The sequence below is a fragment of the Protopterus annectens genome, chromosome 5.part1, assembly GCF_019279795.1.
Source record: "Protopterus annectens isolate FY-2018-M chromosome 5.part1, PAN1.0, whole genome shotgun sequence".
Classification (NCBI taxonomy): Eukaryota; Metazoa; Chordata; order Ceratodontiformes; family Protopteridae; genus Protopterus; species Protopterus annectens.
In genome coordinates this window covers 566547697-566563813 of record NC_056736.1, presented here as the reverse complement: position 1 = coordinate 566563813, position 16117 = coordinate 566547697, and the positions used below count along the sequence as shown (strand labels likewise).

General features: G+C 42.2%; 1 protein-coding gene across 1 annotated transcript in view; it reads right to left on the bottom strand.

Annotated features, from left to right (window-relative positions):
* The window catches only part of XPO4 (exportin 4), a 1500264-nt gene that overhangs the window by 515670 nt on the left and 968477 nt on the right, over nt 1–16117 (bottom strand). The window contains exon 12 of the mRNA XM_044073186.1: nt 6573–6715. Coding sequence (XP_043929121.1) covers nt 6573–6715 — 143 coding nt within the window. The remainder of the gene's footprint in view (nt 1–6572; nt 6716–16117) is intronic.

Sequence of the window (16117 nt, the reverse complement as noted above, 5' to 3'; positions counted from 1 at the left end):
TCCTCTGGGAAGGCATAACCTAGAGGATAGGGAATTTGAGCAGAACAGGCAAGAGATTCATCCTCTGATGAATATTCCTCTTCCTAAGAGACATCCTCTGCAGGCCTCTTCAAAGGGGTAGGAGAAAGAGCCTGTGCTGGAAGAGAAGGGAGTGACGTCTGGTGAAGGGCCTTGAAGGCATTAGAGAGGCCTTGGGTAAAGGCCTGCCAGTCAGGAATTTGATCAGAAGCCTGGTCCTGAGGAACCAAGGAAAGATAAAGCACCACAGTGTACAAGCCGGGGAAATATGTTTTAAGTTTTTAGTTTCTTCTTCTTTGGAGCCTCAGGAGCCAGGCGATGAAAGAAAGAAGGGCCTGATGTCAGGCGGCATTCCACAAAATCCATAATGAACCACAATCTGTCTCATGCCACATGGGCATTCAGAAATAACCAACCGTGCCCCCCCCCCCGAAATGAAGTCTGCCACCTGTGAATCCTTCTGGGATGTGCCTACAGATTCCTTGACGGCTTTCACGGAGGTACCCAAAGGCGGCTCTGCAAACTCTGAAGCGACCTCCAGGCTTTCATCAGCCTTAGGAGAGACCCCCCAGAGTAGAGGAAGCAGCTATAGGATCAGGCCAAGGCTTCTTGGCCTTGAGTTGCGACTCTTCTGAAGGGCCCAACATCTGTTCCATGTCTCGAGCTAAGCACTTAAGGTGCCAATTCTCCAAATACAACCCAAGGGACGCTAGGTGGCTATGGAGGGTTTTAGGAACAAAGGCCTTACAGATACTGCAAGATGTGTGATCGCGGTCTGGGGCTAAGCAAAATAAGCAAAGCTTGTGGGAGTCTTTATATGCCTTCCACACTGACACTAGCCCTTCCTAGCCAGCATGTACTCAAGAAAAAACAACACAGTAGCCAAAAGTAATGGAAAAAAAAAACGTATGGGGTACTTATCTGAAGCACACAAGTGAGTCCTCTGGCGAGCAACGACCGGAGCTGGCAGTCGGACAGGTGGCAGAAAAGTTCTGTGGTAGGTACGTGTGATATCCGCTTTATACCAGATGTCTATTTATGGCAGACATATGCTAAGTGATGTCCACCATCACACGTACCTTGCAGTAGCTTTTAGACTTTGGTATACTGGCCAGACGTACGAGTCAGCCAGAGGCGGACCACCCTCATGTTATGAATACTGCATCATATGAATAGAAAGACATCTGATACTTACATTTGCACAGAACACAATGAACATTGAATAGTGTTATGCTTGCCAGGAACAAACACAGAGAATGTGCAGCAGGCCTTAGAACGCCTTAATGCAAGGAAGTACAGATCTGATTTATTCATGTCAGCACAAACAATCACATCTCCAAGAACTCTGACCGTTGGCAGAGAACTTATAGCCCTCTTAGATAGCATGACTTGCACAGTGTTAGGATGTATTTTTCACAAATCACACACAGAAAGGACAGTCATGTCACAGTTAGTAAAAAGATTACTTGGGTAAATACGTGAAAAAAAATGTCCCTTTTAAAAAAACAGAAATGTGCAAAGCATCCAAGCTTAATTCTGGGCACACGTGTTCAGATAGGATGATGCGCACTTGTCAAGATCACGGAAGAGAATTTTTCCAGCAGATATTTTGCAATATTTGACAAACATAAGCTAGGATTTTTGCCAGGTCTAAAAAGTAACTGCTCAGATACCAAAATTAGATGCAACTCTGACGGTTATTAATGCTAGGAGCAATAATAATAATAAAGATTTTTTTATTGGAAAATTTGCTACGTTCCCATCAGATTAATGTTACTGTTTGTGAAACATGGTCAGAGAACAATGACTGGAAACCATTTCTGTCAAGGTATAAATGTTTTTACTGTAACACACATTCTAACAAAAATAAGATGAAGGTGTTAAGACAGGGATTAAAAATAGTTATGAGACCTGTGATCATTCATAGGAGGTTACTAGGCTAATGGTTCCAGGACCCTTACAAGCCTAGCCAAATTCAACAAATGTTCCCAAGGGTGTCTGATTCAGACACTAAAATCAGGACGTACTGCCCCTGTCCAAGAGGGGAACCCCTGGGGTGAATTTCCAGTTACCCACCCAATTGTCCAAATTATGCTTAAATAGGGCCATCAAGAGGTTTTGTTTAACATGAATAGGAAGCTTGTTCCAAAGGTGGGGCCAACCACTGTGAGACAATCTCTCTTTCTCCAGCAAGTTCTGTTGACGTCACATACCAGGTTAAGGTCTTCTGAGCGAGTGGCCCGCATGCCATTTGACTTGTGAATGTACATTTCTATTAAACCTCAGTCAGAGATTGCTCTATATGCAAGGCACGGGTTGCCTCTGAGCAGTCTGTATGACACAGAGTAAAGTGACAATGATTTTAGTTTGTCCGCATAAGACATAGCTTGAAGACCCTGAATTTTCTTTGTAACGAACCTTTGTGGTCTCTCCAATTGCTGCAGGTGCTTGGAAAGGAACATATCAAAAAGAGCATTGTACTCCATTATTGGCCTGATGAGGGAAGAGTACAGGGGGGGTAATAAACTCTTTCTGGAGGCAGTTCCCTTACTTGTGAGATGAAGGATATAAAATGCCCTTCTTACCACTGTGGAGACAGGGTGATCAAAGTTAAGGTTGCTGTCAACCTGTATGCCCAGGTCTCTCACCACTGACTGCATTGCTTAAGGTATTGCTATTGATGTGGTAGTTTGCAGGATCACCCTCGTTAAAGGGGATGATAATGCATTTTTTTTGCATTAAGTTTAAGACCGTGATTTTAGTCTATGCAAGACCCTCTTGAAGAATGCTGACATCTCTTGGGGTTTCAATGATTGCTCCCATTTTGCAGTCATCAGCAAACTTTGTCAGCTGCAGTCCTTTAGTTTTAGCCTGCACTTCGGAGAAGTAGATTCCTAACAGTAGAGGCCCCAGAACCGATCCTTGTGGAATATCATGCTCAATGAATGACACCAATACGATAGACTGTGTAACCATGACAAAAGACAACCCTGTAACATATAACAATTGTTGGGAGTACATAGACCACCAAAGTCAAGTGCTGATGACCTAGACAAATTCATATATTTCTTGCAAGAAACACAAAAGGGAAGAATAACAGTGGCTGGGGACTTCAACTTACAAGAAAGAGACTAGAATAATATTGATTCAACAACATTGATAAGGAAATTATTCACAATTATTGCTTCAGACTGTAAAAAAACTACAAGGGAATGGAACATACTAGACATCGTTTGCGTTACAGAAATCACTGTTACTTCATTTCTAGTTTTACCACTGCGGAAGTGCAGTGATCATGGGGTTATAAAAGTTAATTTGTTGCTAGATAATTCTGCTAAACTGAAATCTAAAGCGAACCACAGAGGATTAACAGTTTATATTGAAATACAACAGTCACAATGTAAAACTGGAGTGATGTTTTCAGTGGGAAAACTGCAGAAGGAATGTGGAAAGTTTTCAAAGAGAAATTGTGTGAATGCAAAAAAAATAAATAAAATGTTTATCAGGATCTAGGCATACAAAGTCAGGAGGATACAGTTCCATAAAAACAAGATACTTAATTAAGGTGAGAGACAAAAAATATAAGAAATGGAAGAGAGATCAAACTACAACTTTGAAAAAATGAAATAAATAACCTGGACAAACAATATAAGTACAGTGCGAGACAAGATCAACAAAAATTTGAAGAAAAAGATGCTGAGCATTACCTGGAGACCATTTTATAGATGCATAAAATGTGGGAGGAGTAAAGACACAAATTGATAAACAGTGTAGATTCTAAAAATTAATCTCAGACAACAGATTATAGATACATTTATAAAATTTTATACAAAACAGTGTCTCCGCAATGAGGGCGATAAGTTGTCCTAGTGACATCCAGGTAACCTCAGATAATGAAATTAAATTATATTATACTGAAAGAACTATGCAAAATGAATCAAACAAAGCACAGGGAGGTGACAAAATTAGTAATAATGACCCAAGAACAGTTCAGCATGAACTTACAGTACCCATTATATCCATTATTTACACGATCATATAAATATGGGGAGATTCCTCAAGACTGGAGACACATTTGTTAAACCTGCCCTTAAGGGAAAGTGGCAGGACAACCCAGAGTAATACAGACCCTTAAGTTTATTAATGTTGTGGAAAAATAAGTATGTAATTTTGGAGAAGTTTTTAGAATTGGAAAGGTTGGTACTTGAAATCATATCGGCATGCATATGTTGAAATGAGCTCTATTACCACCTGTAACATGATGTTCTATAACAATATAACAGCAGCTATGAATGAAAAATTGTGCTGTGATGTATTATACAGATTCAACTTCTGCATTTAACAAAACACTGAGCAATAAATCAGAACTAGGTATTGATGTACTCTTGATAAGAGCAGCAGCTGCATGGCTTAGAAACAGAACATGGCAAGTACCATGCAGAAACTGGACAGGTGAAATTCTTGGTTACAGTCAGGGTGTCCAACAGGGCTCTGTACTAGGCCCATACTTGTTTAGCTTGCATCTTTCAGATCTATCTTTTTCATATGAGATGTTCTACAGTGTGTATGCAGATGACTAGAAATTGGGTAAACTGGCTCCATGTGTTACAGATAGGGCACGTCTTCAAAAGAACTTGACTGAATTGATCATTTGGGCACAGCAGAATAATATGCTGAAAAATACTTCAAAAACTAAGCATATGAGATTTGGGAGGTATAAAATGAAAGTCAATATTTGGTTTACCATCAAAATTTTGGAAACATTACTGAATCTACTTATGTGATGTCCGTACTCAGAATGCTGAAAAAGTCGAACACCAATATTCCGAACCGTAAAATCTCTCCCCCTTCTTGACCCACGTTAGCAATTGTTTTTAGGTGTGTAGTTAGTTGGAAATGTCGATGTTAATGTTTTTTCCAGCATTTGGACAATTCGGCATTACGGATTTCACATAAGTTCAACAATGTGAGTAAATGGTGAAGTGCAATTGACGTTTTGATGGTAAACCAAATATTTAATTCAGCACACAGTGATTGAAACTGTAGATTCGCTTAAGGACCTCCGTATATGGGTAGATTCAGCTGAGTTTTTCTAATCATATCAGCTAGTTGGTTAATGATAGTTCTAGAACTATATGTTGTATAAAAAGACTTATAAAGTCTAGCAAATCGTAAATGAAGTCACTGTTTGTTAGTTACATTAGACCCAATCAAGTATGGAATATAGAAACCTTATAACAAAACAAGCATGAGTAAACTGGAAAGAGTACAGGGGAAAAATACCAAGGGCATTCATGGATGTGAACATTTAAGTTATTATGAAAGACTTAAAAATCTAAACTTGCACAGTGTCTCACAGATATTTTAAGAGGAGACCTTATTCAGGTATACAGGGCATTAACAGACAACTACCTCTGGGAATGTTTGGGGTTATCAAAAACTAGTAGAGAATCAGACAATCCATATACAAGATTCTACAGGAATGAGAAGTGTACTAATTGGTTCCCTGAGAGAGCAGCTGATGCATGGAAGAGAATATCAAATTACATTGCATTATATCAAACACTAGTTTAGATATTTTAAAGAATAGCCTGGACACTTGTTAAGAGAATAATTGTTTTATTATATTGGCAGGTTAGAAGAGCACTAACGCCCATGCTTGAAATACATGTACGTCAGTGATTCATAAAGCTTTTTCATTCATTAGACATGTCACAGCTAGGGTCATTACCATTACATGGTAAGAGGAGATCTGGAGCTGTGTGAGTTCCCACTGGGGTGGGGGTGGGGTGGGGTGCTGCACTCCCAAATGGTACAAAATGCATTTGTATATGGCTGGATTCCCATAACTTACTCAACTGGAGCCAGCTCATACTCCAGTGGGGTAACATTTGTGGTTTTGTACATGATCCTAGGATGGAGAAATTAACATGGGGGATATGTGAGTGACACTATGTTTATACAGTGAGATAAGACCACCACATACACAGTCCTGCCCTATTGTGTACTTGTATTTACAAATCACTAAGTGCTTTGGTAAAAAGATATGTTGTGGTCCAGCCTTGTTCCACGTTGCACCACCACTTCTAAATACTATAGTTAACATGTGAAAAAAACAGGGGGAAATAGTTGCTCAAAAGCTGGGCTCCCTCTTCTAGTGAGGTATGTGACATCATAGTGTGCATTAATAAAAAAACAAGCAAGCCCAGTACTCGAAAGCAGTGAAAATACATATAAACAAGTATGAACCCAATCACAGGACTTGTCAAGGAAGGTCCATATTGTCAGATTTAAGATTCCACCCCTACAGAGGGGTCTGAATACTTCAGTATGAAGGGTGTGAATGGACATTTGACACTTGAAAAAAAAAAAACAGCCATACAAACTTCATGCATGTTGATAAGAGTTTGGCTTCATGCTGTTTCAGTCTTTTACTTTCACTACCTTAACATTTGCCGAAGTGAGTGCTGGTCCTGGTGAAGCTTTCTAAAGATGGTGTGTGTGTAGAAACAAAATTACATAGCTAGGAAGTTGTTAAAATAAATTCAGTATACCTTGTAAGAAGTGGTATACAGTGTTCTGAAGCAACTCTTCCTAGCATGCCTATACTGGCCAACTGATCACAGAAAAGATCTCTGTCATCCTCTTGCAGTTCATTGATTTCCTCTTCTTCTCGAGAAGATACTCCATTGGCAGTCTACAAAAATGTAGAAATAAAAAGGAAAAGGTTGCATTATTGCACCTGCACTGATTCACACTGTAATTTACTCTGGATTAACAGTTTAAAAGAATCAGAGATCTTAATTATAAAGCTCCAACCATTTTAGCAAAACCCTACAAACTGAGATGGAATAATCAGCACTCTTCAAAATGCTAGAAGTCACTTGCAAACTGGTAACCTGAAGGGGGCTATAGTATTACCTCGAACGTCCAGAATACCGAATACAACTCCGTTGACACAAACGTCGATACACACAATCAGCGAACTACCAAACCATTGAAAATGAAGACATCAAATGTGTTTGTTGTCCAGTAGCGGGATTGTGGGGATGAGGAAATGTATCCTTTTCCCCACTGTAGTATGGTCTCAGAGTTGGTATATTTAAGTAGGGGGTGTGGGGGGCTTGCCCCCCTACAAGTGTGCTAATATAGTTTTACTTAGTTGGGTTTCACTTACCTGAATGCCACTTTTGATGACGTAATGCGTTCAATGTTTTCATTTTCGATGGTTTGGTAGTTTGCTGAATGTGTAGATCGACGTTTGTGTGTCAACAGAGTTGTATTCGGTATTGTGGACATTCGAGGTAATACAGACTCATCTGAAACATTTGTCCATTAAACTGAAACTTTCTGCAGTACACACAATACCACTGCTGTACAAACACTATTTTCAAAATGCATTTACACTGCAGTTCAAAGATATTGAGATGTGAGAAAAGTCTAACGTTTACAGGCTGCAAAATTGGACTTCACTGCAAAACAGAAAATACACACTTTTCACTATTTCATACCAGTGAAAATATAAGATGAGCTCACCCACTGTGCTCTACCACAAGGGCAAATTCCAGTTTCTCTAAAAGGCATATAAAGTACATGTTTTAAGGTTAAGTATTTGGAATTAGTTCTGTCCAGTGGAACTATGTCTGCAATTCACAACAAACATAACTGTTCAGCTGATTTTTGGCACTTGGATATTTTACTGAAAAAATGTGTACTTTATTTTACATTTGCTTACCAGGAAAATCCTTTGCGCAGGTCCTTTTTCAGTGGAGGCCCGGGGAGAAAAGCTCCACATTTATTTAAATCATAGAACAATGCACAATTGACATAATACAAAAATAATTCAAAAGAATAGCAAGTAAAACAAAAATAATAGCAAGTAGTACAAAATAATGCAAGAGAGCGCAACGCTATACAAAAAGAGTGAAAGACTGTAATTACATGAAGAGTTAGTAGTACACAGGCAACCAACATGTCATGGATAACATTTCATATATTGGAAAATAACGGATGTTATAATAATTCTATACAATATTGCTCTGTGATATAAGCAGGCAGTGGAAATAGAGCATGAAAAACACAGCTGGAGATGGAGAGAATAAGTAAATTATTGGACAGGAGAGAATTGTGCTTGAACATAATACAGTAGCCAAGTCCAGTTTCAAGGCCTGGTGAAGACATTCAAGAGGGGTTATTAGCTACTGAGGAAGGGAAATTGGGCTATCATGTCGGGTTACAGGGACAGAGCCAGGAATTTTAAAGATGTGTTTTTAGTTGCTTTTTGAATTGTGGGATAAAGCAGGTGGAAATAAGAAAAAGTAGAGTTGTGTACACTTACCATAAATGTAGATGTTAGAGTGTATTCACTGTTGCAGTCATTACACTTGGGTTATCCTGCTGGCAGACTACCCTCAGCCAGCCTGAATTCCAAAGTTTAGGTCCAGCGTCGGTTGCTGTCGCCTCTTCCCTGACGTCAGTAAGCCAGGAATATAAAAGATGCAGCGACGCCCTTTTCTTCAGTTTTGCTTGCCCCAGATGTCAGGTGTCCCCATAAAGGAAGGCTTAATAAATGCCAATAAAACATGCATGCACCAAAATGTTATACCTTCATCTACAAGCACATACACCACATAGGTTCTATAGATTAGAGACATGCAGCTAAGTTCCAGCAAAAAGAGAAGGGGGATGGTGGGTGGGCAAACCTGGACTGCAACAGTGAATATACACGAACATCTACATTTATGGTAAGTGTACACAACTGTACTATGTTCTTCGTGTTTCACTGTTGGTCATTACACTTGGGTTGAATCCCAAAGCTATGGTTGTTAGACTGGCGTTAAATAGCATTAGGAACGGCTATGAGGCCCTGCAGCACTGCAGTGGCAAAGCCTGCCCTGGATTTAGAGTAGGGTGATAAATGGTAGTGCTTTGTGAAGGTGTGCACTAAACTCCAGGTAGCAGCCTCTAAAATGTCTTTGGTTGGTACTCCCCTGAGGAAGGCTGCTGAAGTGGCTGCTGCTCTGGTTGAATGTGGCCTAATGCCCTTAGGCACTGGCTTGCCATGTTGTGAATAGCAGAAACGAATGCAGTGGCCTATCCACTTTGAAATAGTCTGCTTTGAGATTGCCTTTCCTTGTGATCCTGCAGCATATGCCACTAGTAGTTGCTCAGTCTTTCTGAAAGCTTTGGTTATGTTCAAGTAGAAGTGTAGCTGTCTGTGTATGTCCAAAGAACGCAGAATTCTCTTCCCCTTATTCTGTGGATCTGGATAAAAAGTAGGCAGATGAATAGTTTGGTTAAGGGCCACACAGGACACTACCTTAGGCATAATATCAGCTGTAGCGGCTGGCTCAAAAGGGGGCAGAGTGAGTTTTTCCAAAACATAATTGAGGTCCCATGCAGGTATTGGTGATCTCCTTGGAGGCCTTAAATTTTTGGCTCCTCTGAGGTATTGCCTTAAAGGATGAGAAAAGATTAGTGGCTCTGTATTGTAATGAGCCGAAATGGCAGAGGCATGAATTTTAATTGATGAAAAGGTTAGGCGTTTGTCCAGCATCTCAGTTAAGTATTGCAAAATCAGAGGAATATTTGGTACTGCTGTGTCAATTCCTTGTGCCTGGGTTCCAGGCACAGAATCTCTTCCATTTTCAAGCATAATATTTTCTAGTACTAGGCCTCCTGGCCTCCAAAATGACATCCATCACTGCTTTAGTGAGAGGTGTGTTTTGTATGTCTACATTATCCACCATGCTGCGAGATTTAAGGTCTTGAGTTGGCTGTGCAGGATCTGTTTTGTTGGGACAGTAGGTGAAGTATTTGAGGTAAGGTCCAGGCTGGGCATTGAGACAAGTTCCTTTGGAATGGATACTAGTACTGGCGGGGCCAGTCTGGAGCAATCAGTATCATTTTTGGCTTCTCTTGTCTGACCTTTAGGAGTACCTTGGGGAGGAGAGGCAGTGGAGGAAAGGCATATACTGTTAAGTTTTTCCAGCTGAAAGATGAGGCATCCACTTTCCATGCTTTTCTGTGATAAGTCCTTGTGCAGAATCTCTTTAGTTGGCAGTTGTGAGGAGAGGCAAATAGGTTTATGTCCGGGCATCCCCATTTCCTTGTTATGTTGGAAGACTTGTGGATCCAGTTTCCACTTGTGGGGATCCATGAGGTTTCTGCTTAGTTCGCCTGCCAGAGTATTTATCTTTCCTGGCAGGAATTGTGCCTGCAGATGTACTTGGTAAGTCAATGCTGTGTCCCACAAAGTCATGGCTAGTTTGCAGAGGGGGTAAAAATGAGCGACTCCCTGTTTGTTTATATACCACATGACCGTGGTATGGTCCGTCTTTATCAGTAGTTGTCCCGGATGAAGTAGGTCCTTGAGGGCTGTCAGGGCATCCTGAACAGCTAGCATCTCTTTTTGGTTGATATGTAGATGCATTTGGTTGGCGGACCATGTGCCTTGAATAAATCTTCCTGCCATGTGTGCCCCCCAGGCATAATCTGATGCATCCATTGTCAATGTCTGCCTGGCTGGGGGTAAGGTGAACGGCTGTCCCTTGTTCTGGTGACAGGCCTTCGCCCGCCATCGAAACTCCTGTTTCAGGCAGGGAATGAGAGTAATTATTGTTTCCAGGCTGTGACCATGCTGAGTCCAAACACTTTTTAGGTACCACTGAAGTTTCCAAATATGCAGTCTTGCATATACATAGGTTCATACAAGGCTATCTGCCCTAGGGCATTTATAAGCCTAGCCAGAGTGTGTTTGGCTTTCGCCACCCATTTTAAATGAATTTTGCTATGCCCTTTTCGAGGTTAGTATACTGTGCCTCTGTCTAACAGTGACACAGAAGTGATACCCGGGGTAAACCTACGATCTCCCATCCACTCATCAAGATTCCTCTTGAAGAGAGGAAATGAGGGATTCTGCCTAACCTGGACTGGGATTTTATTCCAGAGTGAAGGGAGCCTCTGGGTTATGAATCTGTCCCTCCAGCATGTCCTATTTATTTCAGTGCTGAGGTTCAAGTCTCTCGAGCGCGTAGCGGGTTGGACATGGCTTTATATGTCAGGCACAGATCTCCTCTGAGCAGGCGGTATGCCACTGAGTAGAGCTGGAGTTTCTTTAACCGGGCAGCATATGGCATCTGTTTGAGCCCTTTGATCCTCTTGGTGAGGTACTTTTGGGGTCTTTCCAGTTGCTGCAGGTGTCTGGTAAGGTACATCCCAAAAGGGCCATTGTACTCAATTATGGGCCTGATGAGGGATGAGTAAAGAGGCACGATGACCTCCCCTGATCTAGATGTGAATCTCGTCATGATTAGGTGAGCTATATAAAATGTTTTTCTAACCACTTTGGCCACGTGGTTGTCAAATGAGAGATTGCTATCAACTTGGGTCCCCAGGTCCCTAATTACTTCTTCTGTACTTAATGGATTACCACCTATGTGGTAATTTGTGGGCACTTTGTTTTTGCCAAAGGGGATGACTATACACTTTTTGGCATTTAGCTTGAGGCCATGGCTCTGGCACCAGTTGTCTGTTTCTATGAGGCCCTTTTGGAGGATGCTTGTGTCGGCTGGAGAGTCTATTATGGCGCCCAGTTTGCAGTCATCTGCGAACTTGGTCAGGGACAGTCCTTCCGTGTTGGCCTTTACCTCCGAGAAATATATACCGAACAAGAGAGGTCCCAGGACTGAGCCTTGTGGGACGCCACTTGTAACTGGTTTGGAGTCTGACATGGCTCTAGCAATTCTAACCATGTGGGTTCTGTCCTTGAGCCAGTTTGCAACCCATCTAGTGACATAGGGGTTTATATTTAAGCTGGTGAGCTTATCTATAATGCCCGAGTGGGGTATTGCATCGAAGGCTTTTGCGAGGTCCAGGTAGGCTGTGTGGACCACCTTCCCCTCGTCAATGGCCTTGGTGACTGTTTCAAAGAAATCGACCAAGTTTATGAGGCAGGATCTGCCCTTAAAGCTAAACTGGGTAGTATCCAGTGTCTGTAGGTCCCCAATATCTTTATTTATGAGGTCCATGATGATCCTTTCCATAGCTTTGCAGACCAAGCTAGTCAGGATTATGGGGTGAAAGTTTCAAGGATCCTTTCAGGCACCACCTTTGTGGAGAGGAACCATTGTTGCTGTACGCCATTCTTTGGGTACATATCCTGTAGTAAGGCTGAGACTGAACAGTAGTTTTATGTTTGGGTTTAGCTCTTCTTGGAGTTAATGTAGGACGCAGCCAAGGACACCGTCTGGTCCCATTGCTGCTGCGTTTTTTTGCTTTGGAGAGGGCGGCTCTTACCTGAGCATCTGAGATGGCAGGGGGGCAGCACTCTGCTGGGATAGATATTTGCCCTTTTGGTGGTGGTGGAGGGGTTTGCGCTGAACCGGTCAGCTAGGATGTTGGCAATGTCTGTGGGTTCAATGTATTTTTTGTCATTTTGGACTAATTCTGCGCTTATCTCAGAATTCCCACCCAGGTTCCTAATATAACTAAAGAAAGCCTTGTGATTATCCTTAGTGTCCTGTGCAATTTTTCTCTCAAAGCTGGCCTTAATATAAGTGCCCGTAGTTTTTTGCTAATACTGATCAGAGATGCCTTCCCTTTTTGGGATTTTGCTCTGCCATGTAGTAGCTTCCTACTCCTATTGTATAGTTTGTTTATGGCTGGGGTCCACCTGACAGGACGTCTGCCTTTGGAGGATTGGGTCTTGGTTTTATTTGGGATTGCATGATCCATGCATTCCTGAAGGTGTTCATAGAATGCGTTTATAAAGGATTCTGTGGTCTGGGCCGTATTTTCCACAGGCTCAGGGGCTTTGAAGGATTCCACCTCGGTTTTGAGGAGTGTGAAATTTGCTTTAGAGAAGTTTTTCACTGTGGTTTTCTGGGCAGGGGGTGGGGTCGGGATGTGAATATCCAGTGAGATTAGTTTATGGTCTGATCTTACCAGTGAGGGATACACTTCTGGTCTGGAGCATAGAGTCCCCATGTTGGTGATAATCAGGTCCAGTATGTTTTCTCCTCTTGTGGGAGTGGTAACAAGTTGTTCCATAGCATTTGAGTTTATAAATTCTAGGAACCTTTGGGCTAGGGTGTTGGAGCTAGAGTAATGCACCCAGTCTATGTTTGGGTAGTTGAAGTCGCCCAATATAATGGTGTTTGGAGAGACCTTCATATTTTCCAGTGTTCTCAGGAAGGCAGAGTGGGGTTCCTGGGTTTGGGAGGGTGGTCTGTAGCAGGCTATAAACTGGAAGGCAGTTTTACCCACTGTTAATTGCACATGGATAGTCTCTGATGCTTCGTGCTGTGCCACCAACCTGGAGGTGTGGGTATCTTTGACGAATAGTGATACTCCCCCTCCTTTTGTGGTTCGGTCCAAGTTTTGGGGCCGAAAAGCATGGTATGAGGTATAACATGGTAGTGCTGGGGTGCTCTCGGGAGCCTTGAACCAGGTTTCTCTTACTGCACAGATATCGATGTTCTCCATGCTAAGGAGAGTTTCGAGTGCGTGCATCTTGAGGTTTAGACTTCTGGTGTTGAGTAGCATTACTCAGTTTCTTATCCCTTGTGATACCTATGGAGGTGGGTTTGTCTTTTGAGCCTTGCCTAAAAAAGGCACTATGGGGGAAGCAAAAGCCTTTGCCAATATCCAAAAGCCCAGGGGTGACAGGTGCAAGCCGCCCCTAGTGAAGCATTGTGGCTTGTCGAGCATGTCATCCCAGGTTGACAGGCACTGGATCCCCCTTTGAATGACACCAATACTTAAGCCAATTGTTGAAATTGATCATCTTGTCTTCATATTGTGGCATCATTCTTGGTGAGGGTAAGATGCTACTCAAGGTCAGGGTCATACCAGCCTGGGCTACATGCTCAGAGAGCTCCTCTATGTCTCTTTTCATGTAGTCCAGGGAGGTACGTCTCAGGTCATTCACACCAGCATGGACAATGAGGGAGTCATATTTGTACTTGCCTTGGAGTGACCTGAGTGCTTGTGTTATGTGGCGGATCCTAGCGCCCGAGAGGCAGCTCACAGTGACCTTCCCCTTGTTCAGCCTGGTGAGCGGGACGTCAGTGTGCCTGACGATGGATTCACCTATTACAAGTGTATCAGGTGTGTTGTTTAGCCTTAAGGGCTGCGACTGTTCGGCACACTGGCTTTGGGGTAGTGGTTGCTTGGATGTCTGCTTTGGAGGTCTCTGCTGCTTAGGCAGATTTTTATTTAGAGCCTCCGAGTATGTTTTTGTGTATTTATGTGTTTGGTTTGCTGTCGTGGTAGGTCTATGTGAGACTGGAATCGTAGCGAGTGTGGTTTCCTTCTCCTCCTGACTGGTTACGCCAGTATTGAGTTGAGAGAGCTTAGCCTCCAGTTCGGCTATATGGTTGCATCTCTCACATGTGTTGGAATTTGTTGGGAGGAGGAGAGGGTTGTCTGTGTACATGAGGCAGTTGTAACATTGCCTCAAGATTCCCAGATTCACCAGCTGGATCGGAGAGGAGATTGACAACTGACCTTTGGACATGCTACAGTAGTATTGGGAATTTCTTTATAATTGAAAAAAAGGGCCAATGGGGAACAAGGTACTCAAGGGGAGTTTGTGAGGGTGTAGTGCTTTTAATTTTTTAGTGCTGACTTGTATAATTGCTTTAGTGAGCAAGTGCCAGGTAACTTAAATGCAATGTGTTACAGGTAACTTAAATGCAAATACGACAAACAGTAACTTTCTTTGAAGTGAAACAAGAAAATAAGTACAGTAAGCAATGCAGATATCACTAGGGATCCACAGAAGCGCTGAAAAGCCGCGTTTTAGGTGGAATTAGCGTTTCAGGGAAATAATAAGCAAACAAGCATACAAACGAAGCTAGATTCAGCAGGCCTGGATCTAGTCTACGCTACAGCAAACAAGGTGTACCAATTTCAGTAAGAAACAGTTCAAATATGCAGGTACTATAAGCCTTTAACCAGAAATTCTCAGCTCAGAAAGGCAGAGTCCAGCCTCTCCTCCCACAAGAGTGCAGACCACAAACCTTCTTAATGTAAAATAACTGGCCTGAAGCCCAAGTGCTTAAAACAGAACAAATGCACTTTTAGAATAACAGACACTGAGCACTCACAATCAGCAGTTCCCAACTTAGAAGGATGTAAGCTACCTGTCCTGCCACCACAGTGCAGGCCACAAACCTTCCTAATGTAAAACAACTGGTCTGAAGCCCAAGTGCTTAATCCAAAAGACTTAGAATGACAGCTACACTTTAATCAAGTTACTACCAAGCAGTAATAAATACAATTGAATACTTTAAAGAATGCCTGGATTAGTGCTCAAGTTATACAAACAAAGCTAGATTCAGCAGGCCTGGATCTAGTCTATGCTACAGCAAACAAGGTGAACCAATTTCAGTAAGAAGCAGTTCAAATATGCAGGCACTATAAGCCTTTAACCAGAAATTCCCAGCTCAGAAGGGCAGAGTCCAGCCTCTCCTCCCACAAGAGTGCAGACCACGAACCCTCTTAATGTAAAATAACTGGCCTGAAGCCCAAGTGCTTAAACCAGAATTAATACACTTTTAGAATAACAGACACTGAGCCCTCAATCAGCAGTTCCCAACTTAGGATGTAAGCTACCTGTTCTGCCAACACAGTGCAGACCACACACCTTCTTAATGTAAAACAACTGGTTTGAAGCCCAAGTGATTAAACTAAAAGGCTTAGAATGAGTTACACCAAGCAGTAATAAATACAATTGAGTACTATTAAGATGACGCAAAAGTAAAATAAAGTAGAAGAAACACAAATACAGTAAAAGCAGATACATTTTTTTTTTATTTTTTGAGTGAGCAAATGAGATGGGCCCAGGAGTTACAGGACAGAAACAAGTGCAAATGCAGGCCTTCAAATCAGAAAGCTGAGAGAGATGGAAGACCGCCCAAACGACCAATAACTACAAATTCTGGGCCAGAACCACTCCTTATGTGGTAGACAGGTTACCTAATGCTTACCACTCCCACTGATAAGCTAGAAGGCTTCCCTCCAACACAGAAAGGCTTGGGGGGCTCAGAAGCTTACTAACAGTCCTGGATACAGCAAATCTGTATCTGGAACACTA